A 22425-nucleotide genomic window follows, 5' to 3' on the forward strand; every position below is an offset into this window, starting at 1 on the left:
ACACCACCAGACATGCATGGTCCTTCCGCAAATGAAGCTGCCACGTCATCACAAAGCCAAAACGAGATGTGAGAACTGAAAAATCAACCATTTCTTTTCTTTGACTCCCTCCGCCCCCCATTGACAAACCATCAACATGGAGTCGAACGGTCAAAGAAAATTAAAAAAAATTAATCAAATATGTCAACCTCAACAAGCACGGCACACAAATTCCAAAAAACATCCATTATCGCATGCATAAAAACATATACCATAAACAAGCATGTGGACAGTGCATGTGGTGTCAGGAGAGAAATACTCATTTACTACTTACAACGCCTTAATATTACATAATAATATTAAAAAGTGTAATAACGAGTTTTTTTTTTTGTTAGTGAAATTGTGACAAACTCACTCAGTGCAGGCTCGGCCAGATAGCTGTAGCGCTTACGTAAGGCTAGAGATGCAAAGGTATGACGTCGCTCGGGCTTTTCAGTCTGCAACAATAGCAAACAAGAAAAATGGCTATCAGTGGTGCGTCGCTGCCCGCCGGATCCAACAGTATCTGGACTTCACTGCGTCACATTTCAGCAAACATAATCGTCTTAATTTACGAGCTAATTTAGTGGCGTGACATCACTAGCTTTAGTCCAGATAGCACTATTTACATTAGCAACAAAGTTTGTAGATACAATTTAAAGGCCTTAAAAGACAGGTATATAATCTTAAAAAGTATTATTAAATGGACTAAAAGCAAATATTTATATATCATGCAAAAGTCAGCACTTTGATCAAGGAAAATGACGACATTTTCCTTGCGGAAAGCGGCGAGATGCTAGGCTAAGGCTATGCTAAGCAGAGCGGGGCTGCTAGAGATTTAGCAGATGGTGGGGGAGGGGGTGTGGTTTACCTCATCCTCGGCATCTGACTCCATTTCCTGGTTCCCCCAAGATGCATTGCAGAAACAGGGAGTAGTAACATAATGGAAAGCAGGGAGGGGGGGGGAGAAACATCAGGGTGTGAAAAAGGAGAGTGATTGACAGAAGCTCCAGCGCTGATGAGAAGCCATTGTGGCAAACTCAGCAAAGAAAAAAAAAAATCACCACAAGTCAGCAAATGAAAAGTCGAATGCAAATATCAAAGCCAGAAAAAAAGCCAGCCGATAGCAAACAAAAAATATGTTGCCGCACAAAAGCCCCATATAAGCCAAAAAGCATTCAAATGAAAACATTCGTAAAAAATCAAAACAGCCAATGAGAAGAAACCACTTGATACGATATTGAGAGAAGCCTTAAACAGATAAAAGACACAGTTTGGACCAGCACCTCCGTCTTTAGCCTAGCTAAAGCTCTTACTTCCCTGATCGTGAGGATGGTTATGGAAGTGACGACACAACACGGAGACTTCCACCTTACCTTTCTGGCGGCAGGAAGCGTGATGTTCAGGTTGCACACGGCCGTTTGAGGAAGGCCTTTTGTGCTCTTGGAGTCTTTGAGGAAGCTGAGACGGCCGCACGGCTCCTGGCTGGGGTCTCGAACCTGCGGGGGTGCGGGGAAATGGCTTCTTTTACGTGTCGTAATGATATGATTCCTCGTACCACAAAGCATTACGCAACAATTCTTCAGGCTAATAGGAAAGTGTTTTCTTATGTAGCGTTATAATGACATGGCGCCCGGATAAACATGTCCTAATTAGCTGTGTTCCCATGAACGGGTTCTAGTTCACGCCAAGCAGAAGCAACAGAGCGGCATAACAAGTATCGACAGTGAACCTGCGGGTCGATCGATTCCAGAGGCAACTACATTATAGGCTGTAGATGACCTCCATTCTTTTAAAAGCTAGCATGACATTCATTCATTCATTCATTTTCTACCGCTTTTTCCTCACTGCTGGAGCCTATCCCAGCTGTCTTCGGGCGAGAGGCGGGGTCCACCCTGGACTGGTGGCATTTTGTCTAAAAATGCACTCCCCCCCTCTGTTTTCTTTTTTCTTCTTTTCTATCCCCTCCTGCTCCGGTCTGACCACTCCAAATTTGCAAAACAACAAAACATCATTCATTAATTCATTCATTTTCTACTGCTTATCCTTACAAGGGTTGTGGGGGTGCTGGAGCCTATCCCAGCTGTCTTTGGGCGAGAGGCGGGGTACACCCTGGACTGGTGGCCAGCCAATCACAGGGCACATATAGACAAACAACCATTCACACTCACATTCATACCTATGGACAATTTGGAGTGGCTAATTAACCTAGCATGTTTTTGGAATGTGGGAGGAAACCGGAGTACTCGTGGAAAACCCACGCATGCACGGGGAGAACATGCAAACTCCACACGGAGATAGCCGAGGGTGGAATTGAACCCTGGTCTCCTAGCTGTGAGGTCTGTGCGCTAACCACTCGACCGCTAGCATGACATGTTAGATCTTATTTAACAGCCCTACTTTCACATAGCTTGAGTGTTACCTTGACGCAGAATGGCAACCGGTTCTCCTTGAAGGCGTAGAAGTTTAGAACCAACTGCTGACCGCTTTTGGTCAGAGGAGCCAGGTTGCCATAGCAATCCACGTAAATGGGCCGACCTTCCAGAACCTGAAGTTAAAACCAAAAGTTAAAACCAAAACCATCAAGAGCCGCCCTATTTCGATTTCACAAGCACGCACTTCGATGTCTTTGCTCCTGGCCACCTCCTCAAAGTTCTCCTGCTGTTCCAAAGTCTTGTCCACCTTGTCGTCCGTCATACAGAAGCACCTAAGCCTGGACTCCACCGGGTCGTTCATCTTGGCAAAGACCACAAACTTGGCCATGTAGGGCACACAGATCAGTTCCCTGTACAGCTGCGAGGCCAAGCCCACCGTCTCCGGGATCTGGTGGCAGTCTGCGAGCCAGAACCTGGCAGAGACGTTGGTCGTGAAGGAGACGCAGTCGTTGACGAAGGTGAGGGGAGTCGTGCCCGTGATGTCTTCCCACTGTGCCGGCGACGTACCACCTGAGCCACAGTAAAATACGATTGACGACAGGATGGCGTCTTGAGTGGAGTTGTGTGACAGATTCAGGTGACAAAGCCATGTAGCCCCAACATCTCAGTGACTTTTAGTACGTGGACGACATACGAAAGGTCAGAGAAGAAATGGTCACACTAAAAAGACGCTTTGATAATAATAGATTGTCCTTGAACCTAAATAAAACTAAATTCAACAATAGATTGTCCTTGAACCTAAATAAAACTAAAATTAAAAAAAGTAAAAAATTTAAAAATTAAACTATATTAGGGAAGCAGGAAAAGAATGAAAAACAATAAAAAAAAGTAAAAAATTCCCCAAAAGTAAATTAAACTATATTAGGAAAGCAGGAAGTGAACAAAAAATATATATAAAAAAAAAGTATAAAATTAAAAATTAAACTATATTAGGAGAGCAGGAAGTGAATGATTTTTTAAAGTAAAAAATTAAACTATATTTGGAAAGCAGGAAGTGAATGAAAAACATAAAAAAAAAAAAGTACCCCCCCCAAAAATTTAACTATATTAGGGAAGCAGGAAGTGAATGAAAAACATTTTTTTTAAAAAAGTAAAAAATCCCCAAAAATGAATTAAACTATATTAGGAAAGCAGGAAGTGAACAAAAAAATATTTTTTAAAAAGTAAAAAATTAAACTATATTAGGAGAGCAGGAAGTGAACAAAAAACATTTTTTTTAAAAAGTAAAAAATGTAACTATATTAGGAAAGCAGGAAGTTAATGAAAAACATTTTTTTAAAAGTAAAAATACAAAAAAATAAATTAAACTATATTAGGAAAGCAGGAAGTGAACAAATGTAACAGTTAGTGATTGTAAAAGTACCAGATGGAGGGGTAGGATTTAATAAGCTTTGCTTCTTCCTACTCCTTTTGGACATGTGGAACTGGGAACTGATTATGGGATGCACTCAATTGTAATCTGATGCATGTTCAAATGAAATTAAACCATGACCATGACCATGACCATGACCATTACCATGACCATTACCTGTGATGCTGCAGAGAAGGCGGAGGCAGGGAGTGCAGTCTCCTTTATATCCATTGGAAAGTCCCTCCCCCGAGAGAGGTGGAACCGGGATTGTCATGGTGATGGGCTTATGGAACTTCCTCCTTCTGGGCTCCACCGTCACAATCGGGCTGAAGGTGGCTCGGTTGCCAAGGATTTTTTTCACGGTCTCGTCCGGGACAGGCTGGGCCTGATAGGGCGGAAACCACAGTCACTCATCATGTGATTTACTTCCTGTTTACATCTGTTAGTCCACTCTTAGTCCACTCACCTGCAGCCCAACCTTGATCTTCTTGGTTAACGCCCCCTCCGGAAAGGAGGCCTGAACTGACGGGACACTCCGGCTGCAGAGCGTCCCACCCTCGGGTCCCATCTGATGGGTTTCCTGCCTTATCCGGGACACCACGGCGAAGTACTGAGGGAAGTCTTTGGTGATGATGCGGCAGATCCTTTTCTTCTGCAGCTCCTCTGTGTTGTCCAGTTCTACATGTCAATAAAAAAAACATCATGTAAGACAAGATGCTCCTCAGTGGCAAAGCTCCGGGGGTGGACGAGTTCCGCCCGGAATTCCTCAAGGCTCTGGATGTTGAGGGACTGTCTTGGCTGACACGTCTCTTCAACATTGCATGGAAGTCGGGAACAGTAACTTTGGATTGGGAGACCGGGGTGGTGGTCCCCCTTTTTAGGAAGGGTGACCAAAGGGTGTGTCCCAACTACAGGGTGATCACACTCCTCAGCCTCCCTGGGAAAGTCTATTCCGGGGTGCTAGAGAGGTCGAACCTTTGCTACAAGAGGTCTAATGCGGTTTTTGTCGTGGTCGTGGAACACTGGACCAGTTCTACACCCTCACGAGGACGCTTGAGGATGCATGGGAGTCTGCCCAACCGGTCTACATGTGCTTTGTGGACCTGGGAAAGGCATTCGACCGTGTCCCTCGTGGCGTCCTTTAGGGGGTGCTCCAGGAGTACGGGATTGGTGGCGTGCTACTACGTGCTATCCGGTCCTTGTACAAACGGGGCAGGAGCCTGGTTCGCATTGCCAGTCGTAAGTCCAGCCTTGGTGTCCTCCCGGACCGGGAAGTCTGGGTTTCCCTACTGCTGCCCCCCGAGACCCGGATAAGCGAAGGAAAATGGATGGAGAGAAGGGTAAGACCGTTGGTCGAACCTTTGCTACAAGAGGTCTAATGCGGTTTTCGTCCTGGTTGTGGAACACTGGACCAAGGACGCTTTGTGGTCACAAAGGTGCTTTGTGGACCTGGAAAAGGCCTTCGACCGTGTCCCTTGTGGCGTCCTTTGGGGGGTGCTCCGGGAGTACGGGATTTGTGGCGCGCTACTACGTGCTATGCGGTCCTTGTACAAACGGGGCAGGAGCCTGGTTCGCATTGCCAGTAGTAAGTCCAGCCTTGGTGTCCTACCGGACCGGGAAGTCTGGGCTTCCCTATTGAGACTGCTGCCCCCGAGACCCGGATGAACGAAGGAAAACGGATGGACGGGACATCATGTAATGGACGCCACCATGGAGGACTTTGCGTGTAATCTTCAATCCGTGACACCTGAACATAAATTTGACAGCTCGATGCCTAGCGCTCATGACGCCCATTCCGTGGACCCTGGTTCAAGCCCCATGCGCAGGAGCGGATCAGTCACGTTACGATGACACTAACCATCTTTTTCACAGGTCTTTACCTTCATCCATCCCATTGAGGAGCTGACGCAGGTCCTCGGTCTTACAGTCGTACAGATGCTCCTTCCAGGTTTCTCCGTTCTCACTTCGCAGGAGGATGAGTTCTCTCTCCTGCCCCCGCATGGATCCAAAGTGGGGGATCTCCACTATGACGGGCCTGGTGGAGAGACGCCATCGCTTAGCATGATCTACCGTGGCTAGCAGTGACAGCTTCCACTGACACATTCCACAAACTCTACCAACAGGTCTAACTAAGCAGCATCCATCCATTGCTCTACCATCTACAGATAAAGTAGGTGCAGGTGTGAAAGGACTGTGGTTCTGCTGGGGGGGGGTCAGCCATGTTTTTAGCAAGAGTTATAGTTGTTGGCACACCGGAAGCTGCCTGTTGATTCAATGCAACATTTTATTATCATATTATTATCATTGTAATATTATTATTGTTATCATTATTATCATTCATTCATTCATTCATTTTCTACCGCTTTTCCTCACGAGGGGCGCGGGGGATGCTGGAGCCTATCCCAGCTGTCTTCGGACGAGAGGCGGGGTACACCCTGGACTGGTGGCCAGCCAATCACAGGGCACATATAGACAAACAACCATTCACACTCACATTCATACCTATGGACAATTTGGAGTGGCTAATTAACCTAGGTTAATTAGCCATTAGCCACATGTTTTTGGAATGTGGGAGGAAACCGGAGTACCCGGAGAAAACCCACGCATGCACGGGGAGAACATGCAAACTCCACACAGAGATGGCCGAGGGTGGAATTGAACCCAGGTCTCCTAGCTGTGAGGTCTGCGCGCTAACCACTCGACCGCCGTGCCGCCCATTATTATCATCATTGTTATAATCTTTATCATTATTACCATCATTATAATCATTATTAATATTACCATTTTCATCATTATATTTATTTTATTTCATCACTTTGGAATTTTTAATTATTTAATTTTATTTAATTTGTGCTTAAACCGATGACCAGCTCCAGCCCCGGTCTTCACTTGCTGTGCCTAATCTGGGTTCTTTGTTTGCATTGCATTTTAATGGTTGTTGTATTTTGATGTATTTTTTAATGTTTTTAAATGAGTATTTTAAATCACCGCCTTTCTTTGTTTTATCATCAACAACCAATTGACCAATCAATCAAGAGACAGCGGTGCGTCTGACTCCGAGTGACACCCAACTGAATTTCTTGTTAGAAACACGGCTTTCCAATCGATCGATGGCACATTCAGGATGTTCAAAGCTTGGCATGAGCTGCACAGAAAGGAGGAGTGAAGAAGAGAAACCTTACGACTGCTCCGAAAAGGAAAGCATGATCACAACACAAGCCAAGCGGAAACAAACGCAAAACCACACACGACTGATGGACAACTGGTAGAAGCACAGGACTAAACCGTGGGTTTATGTTCGGAGATTGCAAAGACGGAATACACAAAGTCGACACAGTCAGCGTGACGTCACCCTCTGGTTTATGGACTTGATTTTTCAATACCGATCTGCCAATTTTGCCATTTTGGTTAGGAATAATGACATGTATGATATTTAGTATTATATTTAGGACCACACAAGAATGATTTCATGTTAGAAACATCTTCATTTTTTTTTTTTTTTACGTCTTTGAAAAAGAAAATGACCCCATACAACAATATAAAATGTGATGATCCATTGTGTGTTGCATAAAGGTAAGTTAAAAATGTGAACGGCATGATATCAAAAATATGTTTTTGAGGAATACCTGGAATATGAAATGATAAAAAATGTTAATTATGAAGATATTTCAAGAAAACAACCTGACCAGGTAATTTTTGACCCACTTATGGACGGTTGGGGTAGTAACACAAAAACTAAAATTTCTTAAAATGTATAAAAGTTAAAATTTTTCAGCATGAAAACAGCATGATATCAAAAACATGTTTTTTGAGGAATACCTGGAATATGAAATGATAAAAATGTTTCATTACAAAGATATTTCAAGACCGGGTCATTTTTGACCCACTTATGGAAGGTTGGGGTAGTAACACAAAAACAAAAATGTCTTCAAATGTATAAAAGGTAAGTTAAAAATGTGAATGGCATATCAAAACATGGCATATCATGTTTTTTGAGAAATACTTTTTGAGAAATATGAAATGATAACAATTTTTCATTTTTGTCATTTTTGACCCACTTATGGAAGGTTGGGGTAGTAACACAAAAACAAAAATTTCTTAAAATTTATAAAAGATAAATGTGAACTGCATGATATCCAAAACATGTTTTTTGAGGAATACCTGGAATATGAAATTATAACAATTTTAGATATTTCAAGAAAACAACCTGACCGGGTCATTTTTGACCCACTTATGGAAGGTTGGGGTAGTAACACAAAAACTAAAATTTCTTAAAATGTATAAAAGATAAGTAAACATTTTTCAGCATGAAAACAGCATGATATGAACAACATGTTTTTTGAGGAATACCTGGAATATGAAATGATAACAATTTTTCATTACAAAGATATTTCAAGAAAACAACCTGATTGGGTCATTTCTGACCCACTTATGGATGTAAGGGTTAAGAGTGACAAAGGTTGGTTGTGAGGATGTAACAAAAGTTTGACAATGGTCCAACTGTCACTCTTCGGTTCTGGAACGTCGGCCCAAGACAATAGTTTTTGCATTTTTTTTTTCGTTGGTTGCTCCAAGACCAAGACTACAATGACCATCTAGTCTTCAGTATAATGAGTCTTATCATCGTAATACAAGAAGTGAACCGAAAGTAAAATACCCTACGGTTTATAGGAAGCAGAATGATGCTCAAAGAGGAAAAGAAGCCTAAAAAGCATAGTCCGGTCCAAAACCAGCCATTGTAGACCAAAGTCCGTGACAAAAAACACCTGGCAATGAAAGGCGAAGTAAGGCGATGGTTTCCTTTTACCGTAATCGGTGTAGTTTGAGGAAGAACTGCCAACCTACAAGTCACATTTTCATACATGTGGACCAAAGTATGGAGTCACAGCTCTTCACAAATCCGTTCTAGGGTTCCTACTTTGTGGGAATAAGAACTAGGACCGGTCCTCGCAAATGGACGATAATTATTATCAATGGGTGATGGGGTTTTTTTTTGCAAAAATGTAGGTATTGACCTCATGTCCGATAACGCACCTCATGATCTTTGTGCTCATGATGGCGCCACAAGGCGCCCAAGTTTATGGGCGAGGGGAAGCCGTTAGGGTTGGAATGTCACCCACAGTTTTTTCCGTATAGCGTCCACATGTTGCTGTTGTTGTCCTCCGTTACATAACATTCCCAATTTCTTCCCAAAACTACACGGCAACCATACATGACCTTCATGAACTTAAAATGCATGATTCAGCCTGCCGTGTCGTGACGGGGAGGAGCAGCGAGGGGTGCAGTGGCGGGTGTGGGTTGGTAGGGCGGTCATGGGGGGGGGGGGGCGAGGCAGGAGGGGGCGATGCTATGTCTTTGTTCCTACCCAACAAATCTAGTTCCTCTGGGTCCCAGCTGGAGCACTGGACTAACCAGGCTCTCGCCTTCATTAAGAGCTGGCGGCTGTCTGGGAAGATGTAGCTTACTGCGTCCGTCAATCACAAACACACACACACACAAATACACACACACAAGACACACACAATACACACTCTGGTGAGCTGAGGGGACGCAGACGTCCACCAACGAAGACACATTTCCAGCAGAACACACCTTGATAAAGTGACAACATGGTGGGCCTCATTTTGAAGTCTGATGTCAAATTTTCATCAAATGTCAGACTTACAGGAGGAGACCAATCAGAATGAAGTGGGCGGGGCTAAATGTTTACATTTGTTTTATAATCTTAAAACTGTAAAAAATCGACACACACTCCGGTGGAAAGGCAAATGGCGGGAAATGGCGGCGGCAGGAAGCGCAGGGAAGATGTCGTCAAACCAAAGTGGACCAAGCTGATTAGCAAAGCGACAACCCCGGTTGGGACTTAAAAAGCGTCACATCCTACCCCAGGAATTGAGCTCCGGCCGGGCCGACCTCCACCAGCCTGCTGGCCAGACCCTCCCCCTCCACCATGGGGGGCGGCGAGGCCAGCTTGTGCCTCTTGACCAGACGGCAGGTGATCCGCGTCGGTGCCGTGCACTTCCTGGGCGGGATGATGATACGCATACCGTTGTGACGACTTCCTCTCATGGAGCCGCCCCTGGCGTCCACCATGAAGCTGACCAGGAACCTGGAGAAGGATGAGGAGGAGCATGGAAGAGGAAGTCATGACTTTGAGTTCGATTCCATCCCATTGCTGTGGTCTTCAGATCAAACACAAAGTGAAAGCAAAAAGGGAGGAGATCAACAAACCAGAGTCAGGAGCATTCTGGGTGGCCATCAAAGCGGGTTTTGTCCTCAAAGGTTAAGAAAAAGCCAACCCAGAATCCTCCTGGGCCTCTAGTACTACACCCACATCACCGGCTAGTGTACTTCTGTGTGTATTAGTACCATTCCCAGTGAAAAGGAATAAACTTATGATATTATGACAGTCTGTGTTATTATTGTTATTATGACAGTCTATGAAGTCTTTTCTAGAAGAATAAGGCCAAAATTTGTGAAATCTATACCTAAAAAAAATCTGCGGTATTTGACAGCAACTAGGGGTGTGTATTGGCAAGAATCTGGCGATATGATACCATATATCACGATACGATATATCACGATACTGTTAACAAGGCGATATTTTTTTTTGTTTTTCTTGTAGTTAAAGATTTTTTCCTGGAAAAACTGAACACTTACTAAACACATTTTTATATTCCATTAGAACAGTTACTCTGTAAAAACTCAAAGTGTAGCATTTGGATAAATAAAGCTTTAACATCCAGCTTTAAATTTACAAAAAAAAAACATAAAAATAAATTAAATGATGTCTCAAGATCCTGCTCAAATATTCACATTCTATTAGCTGTGAAAAAAATGTATACAGTATATACAGTCCCTGACTTATCCACCATCAGAAGAGTATTTTTGTGGAACAAAGTAACTAACATCAGTAAAAAGTACTTTTAGGATGCTTGAAATAATTATATTTTTTTATAAATTTTAAAATAAATTAAAAAATAATTGTTTAAATAATGTTTAAATGTTTTGATTTATTACTACTAGTAGTGTTTAGTTTTGCCATATTATGTTTTGATGTATTACTACTAGTAGTGTTTAGTCTTTAGTCATATTATGTTTTGATGTATTACTACTAGTAGTGTTGTTTTGATGTATTACTACTAGTAGTGTTTAGTCTTGTCATATTATGTTTTGATGTATTACTACTAGTAGTGTTTAGTTTTGTCATATTATGTTTTGATGTATTACTACTAGTAGTGTTGTTTTGATGTATTACTACTAGTAGTGTTTAGTTTTGTCATATTATGTTTTGATGTATTACTACTAGTAGTGATTAGTTTTGTCATATTATGTTTTGATGTATTACTACTAGTAGTGTTGTTTTGATGTATTACTACTAGTAGTGTTCAGTCTTTAGTCATATTATGTTTTGATGTATTGCTACTAGTAGTGTTTAGTCTTTAGTCATATTATGTTTTGATGTATTACTACTAGTAGTGTTGTTTTGATGTATTACTACTAGTAGTGTTTAGTCTTTAGTCATATTATGTTTTGATGTATTACTACTAGTAGTGTTGTTTTGATGTATTACTACTAGTAGTGTTTAGTTTTGTCATATTATGTTTTGATGTATTACTACTAGTAGTGTTGTTTTGATTTATTACTACTAGTAGTGTTTAGTTTTGTCATATTAGGTTTTGATGTATTACTACTAGTAGTGTTTAGTCTTTAGTCATATTATGTTTTGATGTATTACTACTAGTAGTGTTGTTTTGATTTATTACTACTAGTAGTGTTTAGTTTTGTCATATTATGTTTTGATGTATTACTACTAGTAGTGTTGTTTTGATGTATTACTACTAGTAGTGTTTAGTCTTGTCATATTATGTTTTGATGTATTACTACTAGTAGTGTTGTTTTGATTTATTACTACTAGTAGTGTTTAGTTTTGTCATATTATGTCTTGATGTATTACTACTAGTAGTGTTGTTTTGATTTATTACTACTAGTAGTGTTTAGTTTTGTCATATTATGTCTTGATGTATTACTACTAGTAGTGTTTAGTTTTGTCATATTATGTCTTGATGTATTACTACTAGTAGTGTTTAGTCTTGTCATATTCTGTTTTTTTCAGTTTCGGTTTAGCTGTTTTAACACCCAGAAGTACACCACTCAGCTCTGGTCACATGTCAGGTTAGTGTGTAGCTGTCAAACAAAACAACACAATATAAAAGTCACTTCACAAATGTGTGTGTGTGTGTGTGTGTGTGTGTGTGTGTGAGAGAGAGAGGGGTTAATCTGCGGTGGTGTCCTTCAAACACGACAACAATCCCAAAGTAGCACACGTCTGCATGGACACACGCCAACGCATTGAGTAAACGCTGCCGTTACGAGGGAACAAAGGGAGTGAGGAAGGGAGGAAGTGTGGCAGGGTGGGTCGTGGGGGCGGGGGTGACATCACCAGGAAACGACACAAACGAGGTCGTGTGGCGGTGCGAAACCAGGACAGTCAATCACACGAGTCGGTCACCTGCTGTCGTACTGCGGGAGCGGAGAGGAAAAACTGCGGGACGGACCACAACAAAGCTGCGTCACATGACTGTTAGCACGCACGGATGCAGGTAAAGGCGGTCGTAACCATGACGACCGCTGCTCCAAAAGCACCCATAGTGTACGGCACAATGCAAGCCAATGATACTTCTATACTGCAGTACAACTCTTCAATACAAGTACAGTATGTACAGTATTCACTTACCCAGAGTGTATCGGCGAAGAGACGAGGTTGACATTGTCCATGGCGTCTGGCGTCCAGCTGTACCTCCTCAAGGAGTCGTTGTCAGAGTCTTTGGCCATCGCCAAGCGCTGCCGACGAGACGGGAATGTCAATCGGGAAGCACAGAAGCATCATTCGCAAAAAGTGCCAAAAATGTCATGTGCGGAATTTTCAACAAAAATGTAAATATGAATCAACTTCCAGCCCGTCATATGTGTTGGGATGACACTTTAGCCATGGACAAGCTGTCATTCATGGGAAAATAAAAGATCGGAACTCAGAAGGAAGAATGGAAAATGATAAATGAGGAGCGTCATCGTGCGGGAACGTCTACCTTGTTGTGGTGTTCTACAGGGAAACACTTTTCCTTACAGAGCATCTGGAGCAGCGGGAAAGCAGACAGGCTGTTAATTTTTGGCTTCGGATATTTTCACTTTCAACATTTTGCGTCCCGATGATCCGATGTCCCGATTTTTGCTACATTGCGTGTTGCAACGTTCCGTGTACTTGCGCTCCGACATTTCGCGTTTCACCATTTTGTGTTATGACGTTTAATTTTACTTTGTTTCATGTTGTCATGTTTTGTTTTGTTTTACGACAATTCCTGTTTCGACATTTTGTGCTATGTCGACTTTGGCTATGCTTTACAATGAAAGATTTCATGTTTCGAAGATTTGATACATTTCGTATTCCAACGTTTCATGTTGCAACCAAGCCTCGTTTTGCGTTGCAACGATTCCGTGATTTGTTCGTGAAAGTTTTTGTGTTACGATGTTTGTGTTACGGCAATTCCTGTTTTGACATTTTGTGCTATGTCTATCTTGCAATGCAAGATTTCGTGTTCGGATGTTTTGATACATTTCGGATTCCAACATTTCATGTTGCAACATTTTGCGGCTGATATGTTGTGTTACGCCTCGTTTTGCTAGGTTTTGTGTTGCAAGATTTGTGTTCCTAGATTTAATTTTGCTACGTTTCATGTTGCAACATTTTGTATTCCGATATTTTGCGTTACGTCTCGTTCTGCTATGTTTTTGCGTTGCAACGTTCTGTGTACTTGCGTTCCAATATTTCATGATTCAACGTTTTTTGTGTTACGATGTTTAAGTTTGGTTCGTTTCATGTTGTAACGTTTTGTTTTACGAGATTTTGTGTTATGTCTACTTTGGCTATGTTTTGATACATTTTGTATTCCGACGTTTCATGTTGCAATGTTTTGTGTTCCGACATTTTGTGTTTCGATGTTCCCTGTTGCAATGTGTGTTCCGATATTCGTATTTGGACTTTTCCTGCTATGAGTTCTGACATTTAGTAATCTAATGTTTTGTGTTCCGATGTTTTCAGGGTTACATAAGCACTTACATTAATTATTCCTTTTGTACAAAAACGAAAATGAACGCACTGCAAAAATTATTTAAGCAGAAAAATACGTATTGGTGATTTGACGCTGCAACGCCGTTGCACAACAGTGTAGTGGTGTCATAATTTGGAGGACTTCCTCCTCTCTCTCCCTCCTTTGCAACGCCCCTTCCAGGGTTTTGTTTAATTCTTGTACTTAATCTTTTTGTTAGTGTTTTTTATGTCCTTTGTGTGTTCTTTGGACTGTATGAGTCACTTAGGTGACTAAGTTCCTTACTTAAAACTCTGAATGCCTCTTTTTACAGCTGGGACATCGATGGCGATGTAAACGTAGCCGCCATGCCGCCATAAACAAGACATCTTATACCACGAATAAATATTCTGTTTATATGAACGTCTGAGTCCGGCCTGATTGGTGATTGGTTGGTTAGTTTGGGGGTAAATGAGTGACAGTTGCAGCATCCCCCACCCTAAATGTAAGCGAGTGAGGCATGGGGCGTACGTACCACGTCCTTGCTGGGCGCCAGCATCTCCTCGATCATCATGCTGTCCCGCGTGAAGGAGCTGCGGTTGAGCGTGTTGGACCTATCAGAACTGAAGGAACGCAGGCTTGGTGGGGGTGTGGCGCGGAGGTCAGGGGTTACCAAGACAACAGTCACAATGATGAGGGGGGGGGGTGTGGAGTTGGGGGGGGCGATGGTACAAGAGAGGTGAACAGAAAAAATAAATATCATCACATTAAAATGCATGCAGCTTCCAGGAACCAGAACCAGAACCAGCAGAAACCACAACACACCATCAGTATTATTTCAAGTTTAGGCGTGGTTGTAGAACTGTTGCTATGACAACATCCTGAATGAAAGGGAAGCGGATGATGGACAGCGTGTTTGATACCGTACGCACGGCGTGTTCATGAAGATTGAGCGGACTTGAGTCGGCCATGAGCGTAAACAGAGACGTTGAGAGTCTGATGAGTGCCGAGGCCTTTAATGTGCGCATCAACGCATTCCCCAGCCGTAACGCGGCGCCTTCACGCCTGCTGAACATCACGGCTGCCATGACGACACCGCCATTTTCCCCAAACACGATGCTGACTTGAACATCATCAAGAGACCTCACAAAGTACTGTACAGAATACAGAAGTACTCCTAACACTAACATGTATGGGTCTGTATTATGTCTACTGTGTACTATAGGGGTGTTATATCATGTCTGAAGGGCTCTAATCATGTTTGTAAACAGGTTTTCTATGCTATTTAAGCAGAAGAATACGTATTTACACGTCCACTACACTGAGGAAGAGCAACATTTTCACTTGAACATCATCAAGAGACCACACAAAGTACTGTACAGAATGCAGAAGTACTTCTAACACTAACTACTATGTACTATAGGGGTGTTATATCACTGTCGTAATGTTGATTTGATGCCACCACACAAAGTACTGTACAGAATCCAGAAGTAGTACTAACACTAACATGTATGGGTCTGTATTATGTCTACTATAGGGGTGTTATATCATGTCTGGAGAGCTCTAATAATGTTTGTAAACAGGTTTTCTATGCTCTTAACCGATTAACCGCGATAATCGAGGGATTAATGGAAGGATTAGATGAGCCCGCCTCATGTATGTGCCTTTCAAGAGAAGGCTTCGCTACACATCTTAACCCTCCTCTTGTGTTAGGGTCGGCACCGACCCGTTTTACATTTTAATGCATAAAAACAACAACATAAATGTTTATTGCATCAAGGCTTTTTGACTCTATTTCAACAAAATAAAAGCAAAAAAATTATTTTTACTACATTTTAAAATGGTCTGGTTGAAATCATGACCACTGTATTGTTATGACCCGGTTATAATAATATGACTATACAGCAATATTTTGAGATGATACCAGTAAGCTAACACAAGAGGAAGGTTAAAATAAAAACCTGGCTAACTTATAGGCTAACCAATAGGCTAACCTATAAGCTAACTTATAGGCTAACTTATAGGCTAACCAAGCATGATGATGTTCAAGTCAAAATGTGACTGTTGTGGTACCGTCCCATTCGGTTAGCCTATTTGCTCTAGCTAAAACAAAAGGTTGTCACTAATTGATGGCTAGTTATCAGAACGCCAGGTTTTATTTTTTTTTAGGTGTGTAGCGAAGCCTTTTCTTGAAAGTCACATACATGGGGCGGGCTCATCTAATCCTTCCATTCCAATCCCTCGATTATCGCGGTTAATCGGTTAAGAGCATAGAAAACCTGCTTACAAACATTATTAGAGCCCTCCAGACATGATATAACACCCCTATAGTATATAGTAGACATAATACAGACCCATACATGTGTGGTGTCATCAAAACAACGTTACGACAGTGACCAGGATACTACATACAACCCATTAGCATGGGTTCGGGTCCCCGGAAGCTCGATGAAGGAACCCAAAGACGTTGCAAAGTAAAACACAAAAACCACGCACAGCAACACACGACTGATCCAAGTGATCACATTAGTAACATCAAACAAACGTTAGCTCAGACCAGGAAGTTGTGACATCATCTGTGGCATGGAGGGGTTGCAGGTTGGGAAGGTGGGGGCGGGGGGCAGGGGGGCAAGGGGCGTCAGCATGCCATCAGCCTTACCTGACCTTGGGACTAAGACACAGAGCGCACATGAGGAGAGAACAAAAGATCATGAGAAAGAAGGATGGACCACGGCGAGGAGGAGAAGGAGATGATGGAGGTATGATCTCACACGCGCGCCTACTGCATGATGCGTTCAAGAAAACTGGGAATTCCCGACGTGATTCAAGTTCCTCTGGGCTCACTGAGGTATCCAACAATTTTTTTCCTTTACTTTTGACTTGTTTTAAAATTTCAAAACGAGATGTCTCCCTTTTCCCAGCATCCTGGAACGCATCACACACCCCCCTTGAACACTTAGTCCCTTAGCCCCCTTTTCCGGGGGTACAAACACACCACTTCCTGGACTTACTCAACTGGAAGTGTTTTTAAACAGCACACACACACACACACACACACTCGGTGCTTGGGGCCATGCAATCGAACATGTTTCTAATTTCCTGTGGCTCGGTGGACAAGTGTGTCACTCCTCAGACATGCAGAGACACACCCCCCAAATTGTGACGCACATTTGTTGACGTTTATCATTAAAAAAGTAGAAGTTATTTTCTTATCATGGAAAGAATCTATGTTAGTTTACCGGTACATGAAACATATCGCCCAACATTGGTGTCCAAAGTGCAGCCTGGGGGCCATTTGTGGCAGGTGGCTTCTCTTATTTCACATTTGAAAGATAATATAATAAAAAATATAATATAATAACATAAGTATAATAACATAAGTAGTAATCAAACAAGAAACTCAACATTTTGCAAGCATAACGTCTTGTAATAATAATGTAATAATGAGGAAAAATAATATTTTAGTAACATACAGCTGAAATATTAAAGAGAAATAACTACTTTTTAAGTTGTAAAATTATGAGAAACAAACAAAACAACAAATAAAGTAAAAATTTAGGAAAATAGGAAAATTAGGTTGCAGAAAAAAAAGTTATGTTACAAGAATAATATCAAAATATAGATTTTTATTGAAGAATTATGGGGAAAAAATTGCAAGAAGAACGTGTAAAGAGTTAGAAAATAAAAAAAACCATCAGAAATGGAAAAAAAAATATTTAAAAATAGTCAAAATATTAAGGATATTATGAGATAAAATTAAATTATTTATAAAAAGTGAACTTGTAACATTATGAGGAAAATCTTAGCACCATAGGGTTGAAATATTAAACAAAAAAATTTTTTTTGAAGCCATAAAATGAGAAACAAAAAAAGTTGTAATTTTGGGAAAATTAAGTTGGTAAAAGCTCATATTCTGGGAATGAAGTCACAATATTACAATATAAAAATTTACAAGGACAATTTCAGAATAAAGTATAAATATAAATATAAAGTTAGTAGGTTTGCGGAAAGAAAATAAAAACTAAAAAACAAAAACATCTCCCATAACTGATTTTAAGATGTGTGGCAAAGCCTTTCTTTTAACAAAGTGGTTAGCATGTAGGCTACACAGTCAGGAGATCAGGAAGACCCGGGTTCGAATCCACTTCGAGTTTGTATGTTTTGTCCGGGTACTCCGGTTTCCTCCCACATTCCAAAAACATGCTAGGTTAATTAGCCACTCCAAATTGTCCATAGGTATGAATGTGAGTGTGAATGGTTGTTTGTCTATATGTGCCCTGTGATTGGCTGGTCACCAGTCCAGGGTGTACCGTGCTTCTCGCCCAAAACCACCGGGATAGGCTCCAGCATACTCGTGATGCTAGTTAGGATAAGTGGCATAGAAAATGGATCTTGAAAAGCGAGCGTTAGATGGCCTCCTCTCTCAAAGGCGGACCAACCAAGTGAAGGAAATGATAGACTTGTCTCCCATTTTCATGTCGGGTGGTCCCGGGACGCCCCCGTATTACTGTCACTGCCGCCCTTTTCATTTATCAACTCATGAGAACATGGGCGGATGCTGAAAACATGGTGTCCTACCTCTGCGAGCGAGCGCCCACGCTGAATCCCATGTACCCCTCCTGGGGCAGCGAGTCGTCGCCCAGCTCCCGCAGGTCCTGGGGGGCCAGGTACTTGTCCGTGTCCCCCGTCATTGCGTCGTCACCTTGGCCGGACAAACACACAAACACAGAAGTGGATGAATCCTCGTGGAGAACTGGAAGATGGACCAGTGAGGATCTCCAGCATCAGGACACACACGGCCACTAAAACGCTGGTCCTAAAGAAGCACATGCTCAAACTCCTCCTGGAAGACCTCCAAGGCCTCCACACCGGGAACGCCGCATCGCTCAAAAGCGTGTTAACAAAAGCAAGAGTGTGTTAGAGGTGGAAACCTACTTTAGAGAAGAAGAGCAGTTAGTGCACGGCGCTGTGCTAGCGTAGCGTGTACTGTAGCCCCCTCATGACCTCCCACTTCAGACGAGGAGGAGGAGTCACAAAGAGGAGAAGAAGGGGAGCAAGTGCATGCAGGCGGAGAAGCGACCGGCAAATAAAGAATGAAAGGGGACGGCATTCCAACCCGATCCCTCCCACCCCCCCACACCCCTGTCACCTCATACCCTTACTGCTGCTGCACCCCCCCCCCCCCCCCCCCCCGAGCCATAAACTTCCACGGACCTCATTTGCTGGCATTCCAAACCATTATTTTGGGATCGTTTGGGAGCCTAGCACAAACTCACCTCTGCTTCGGAAGCACTTCATTCCGCTTCTTCTTTTGGGGGGGGAACGTCCCCTGCCTGGAACGTCTGTCGCTCCCAGCCGGGCTCGATCACGCAAACAGATCCGCTTTCTCCCGCCTACCCTCCCTCCGTTGGGATAATCCAGTGTGTGTGTGTGTGTGTGTGTGTGTGTGTGTGTGTGTGTGTGTGTGTGTGACACAAATAGCAAGCAGGGTGTGACTCACACTAAAGTTGTCCAACTTGATTAAGCTAGCGTCTACCGCTAACTCACTTGCTTAATCAATTAAGTCACGTGCGTATATTTATACGATATTATACAACATTAGGCACACCTGTCTCCGTTACACATTTTGCTGCACGATAAATACCCAAAACATTATTGCCGATAAAAAATATTAATTTTGACTAATATTCAAAGGCATACAGAATATTGTGTTCTATGTCGATATATAAACATGGAACCCGCTAAAAGAAACATTCGACTCCTGTCTTTCGTCACCAAAAAAAAAAAAGTTTGTTTCTACCTTTTTGTGTTCTTTAGTAATCAGCAGTGGAACATAGGTAAGTTTCAGGAAAATATCAGTTCCCGACTATAAAGGGGAAAAGATAATTTCAAATGGAGCCGTGTTGAAAATAGACGCTAACGTCAGCTAGTTGCAAAACGCCGAGCAACGCCATTGCATGATAATACGAGCGTAGCACAGCAACGCGTGTTGCCGCCTTTAAAACTCAATCGCTTCGACCGAGGGAATCCATTCTACTTTGGAAAACACGGCCGGCCGGCTGACACTAACAGTTTACATAAGGAGGAGGGGCGGGGGTGGTCCCAAATTAGAAGTGGGTTGCTGTGAGGGTGGGTGTGTGTGTGCGTGTACGTGTGTGTGTGTGTGTGTGTGTACGTGTGTGCTTACACTGAAAAAAATGAAACCACTGCATCAATCCTTTAAAGAGCATTTTTAAATGAGTCTAATTGGAAATAGAAATAGTTTCCAGGTTAAATCTGATTTTGTCTTTTTTTTCGTTTTATTTTTTTATTTTTTTTACACTCCCCCTGGACAAAATGAAATGAAACAATTCTACTTAAATGGTAGTTAAAGTTCTTTTTTCCGTAAATGTTATTGTGTAAAACGCACACTGGCCTGCTGTACTCCTAAGAACACCGTTTTTAATGGTATTTATTTATTATTATTATTTTGAAAGGTGATGCAATTTTCAGAATCATCACAAATAAATGATCTTTTGAAGATAATTTTTCTCTTTTTAGTTTTATTTGCAGCAGATCAGTTCAGTGAATTCTAGTTTTATATTTTTTTATATTAAAAAAATGTTTGTGGTGAAATTTTAACTTGTAAAAGGGCAAAAAAAAATATTGACCTACAAGTAACACTTTTGTTTTGGACTAAATATAATATATTAATTAAGGTATAATGAAAATTATACTTTGTACTGAATCAGAAATTTTGAGAAAAAAAATTGAAATGAAATTTTTTTTTTATACTGAATCAGAAATTTTATTTGAGAAAACTAAAAAAATTTGAAATGAAAAAAAAAGTAATACTAAAAACTGCATGTAACAAAATTACAGCAATTAAATTAGTTTATAACAAAGTAAAATCTACACTTATATGTAATAGTAAAAATAAAAAAAAAATAAGTTGTAACAAAGGATAAAATTGTAAGTCTTTGTTATGAATTATTTTTTTACGTTGTATGAATGCTGTTTCTTTCTTTGTCTTAAGATTAAAAATGTATTTCCAGTAACCCACATCATAAATATAATTTGAGAAAAACTAATAACTTTAGGTATAACAAATGACAGTAATTTTTCAATCATTTTTTTCAGTGTACGGTTACGTGAGCCAAACTTGGAGGCGAAACGTACGGGAAGCCGTTTGTGTTAGTAGCAAGAAAAACAAATCAAGGTTGCTGCTTCCGACTTACAGGAGTAGCTGATGCAGACATTCCCACAATCCATCTCTGTTCCGATAAAAAAAAACAAAACACAAACACACCGATTATACTTCACATGGCCAAACGCTGGGAGACCCTCCACCGGGACGTGACTTTGTTTTTTTTCGGAGGGTCCCGGCTGAGCCGCTATTTGGAGGGGGAAACATGTCCGCCTGTTGATGGTGTGTTTGCTTTGGCCCGATTGTGTGAAGCGACACTCACAAAAGATCAAGTGTGTGTGTGCAAACAACGCGGGGCCGACAGAAAAGAAAGCCGTCACACACACACTCCACTCCTGTCGCCATGGAAACCGAGAGAAAAGGCTGACTGGCAACATTTTGGCACCTCAGAATCGGATGAACGCATGACAGTAAATCTGGTATCACACTCAACAAAAATAAAAACCCAACTCTTTTGTTGCGGCTTTCGCTTGTACACAAAAAGCCTATTTCTCCCAAATATTGGCTACAATAAAAGGCCACTCCAAAATGCACGTGTGCAGTCAGCATTCCCATTGCACGCTCTCTCAGCATCCGTGGCACCGTGACACTGTGACAGAACTGCACATATTGGAGTGGCCTTTTATTGTGGCCAGTCACCTAGCAGATGCGTTCACTGATTCAAAATAGCGTATACATGATGTGAACAAAATGGTAAAAGAGTACAGAACATGACGCATTTGGGCACCAAATAAATAGATAAGAATAATTGTAAGCAAAAAGCATAGAAATGATGACAAGATGGAGAAGAAAAGAGCAAATATTCTGAATAAAAAGGATGAAAGGGTGACAAGTACCTTCATCAACATCAGACAAATAGTCCTCTGTGATCTTTTCGGGAACATTGGCCTTACAGACTGTGTGATGGGGATGGAGGAAAGATGTTAGAGGAAATGATGGAATGAAAGGAATGATGGATGCTGAGTCAGGAAAGAGAAGTGAAAGCCAAGGGATGACGACTTGGACCCAATTCAATTTGGTCAAAGAGCAGAACTCACCGTCATCGTCCGACATGTCCAACACCTCGTTCATGGTCTCCGGAACGTTCATCTTGTGTTTCTCCGTCACCGTCTGACAAAAAATGCAAAAATTCCTCATTAGTGGACATGCGCTTATTTTACTTATCTTACCTCCACGGGATTGGGCAATCAGCAATGACACGGCACAAACTTTTTTTTTTGGGTAACTTTATTTGTCTGTTTTTTTCTGGCAACATTTTTTACATGTTTTTTTCTGTTCATTATGATAACATATTTTTGTTAATTTTTTCTGGCAACTTTTTCATGTTAATTATGAGATTTTTTTTTCTTA

General features: G+C 41.7%; 1 protein-coding gene across 50 annotated transcripts in view; it reads right to left on the reverse strand.

The window, feature by feature from the left end:
- Positions 1-22425, reverse strand: part of LOC131132465 (ankyrin-3-like) — an 88350-nt gene that overhangs the window by 20499 nt on the left and 45426 nt on the right. For 11 of the 50 annotated variants that reach the window (XM_078788092.1, XM_078788091.1, XM_078788086.1 and 8 more), the window contains 18 exons: positions 22113-22185; positions 21912-21971; positions 21107-21142; positions 18468-18591; positions 14425-14527; positions 12894-12938; positions 12542-12648; positions 12317-12349; positions 9689-9913; positions 9170-9268; positions 5685-5839; positions 4271-4482; positions 3982-4189; positions 2638-2963; positions 2441-2566; positions 1395-1517; positions 890-916; positions 395-476 (listed from right to left, as the gene is read on the reverse strand). In XM_078788092.1, coding sequence (XP_078644218.1) covers positions 395-476; positions 890-916; positions 1395-1517; positions 2441-2566; positions 2638-2963; positions 3982-4189; positions 4271-4482; positions 5685-5839; positions 9170-9268; positions 9689-9913; positions 12317-12349; positions 12542-12648; positions 12894-12938; positions 14425-14527; positions 18468-18591; positions 21107-21142; positions 21912-21971; positions 22113-22185 — 2164 coding nt within the window. Of the gene's footprint in view, positions 1-394; positions 477-889; positions 917-1394; positions 1518-2440; positions 2567-2637; positions 2964-3981; positions 4190-4270; positions 4483-5684; positions 5840-9169; positions 9269-9688; positions 9914-12316; positions 12350-12541; positions 12649-12893; positions 12939-14424; positions 14528-16548; positions 16561-18467; positions 18592-21106; positions 21143-21911; positions 21972-22112; positions 22186-22425 lie in introns of all 50 variants that reach the window. The other 39 variants (XM_078788077.1, XM_078788063.1, XM_078788058.1 and 36 more) reach the window with 28 other exon arrangements.

The sequence above is a fragment of the Doryrhamphus excisus genome, linkage group LG2 (genome assembly GCF_037039965.1).
Source record: "Doryrhamphus excisus strain RoL-2023G ecotype Guam linkage group LG2, RoL_Dexc_Guam_v1.1, whole genome shotgun sequence".
Lineage (NCBI taxonomy): Eukaryota > Metazoa > Chordata > Actinopteri > Syngnathiformes > Syngnathidae > Doryrhamphus > Doryrhamphus excisus.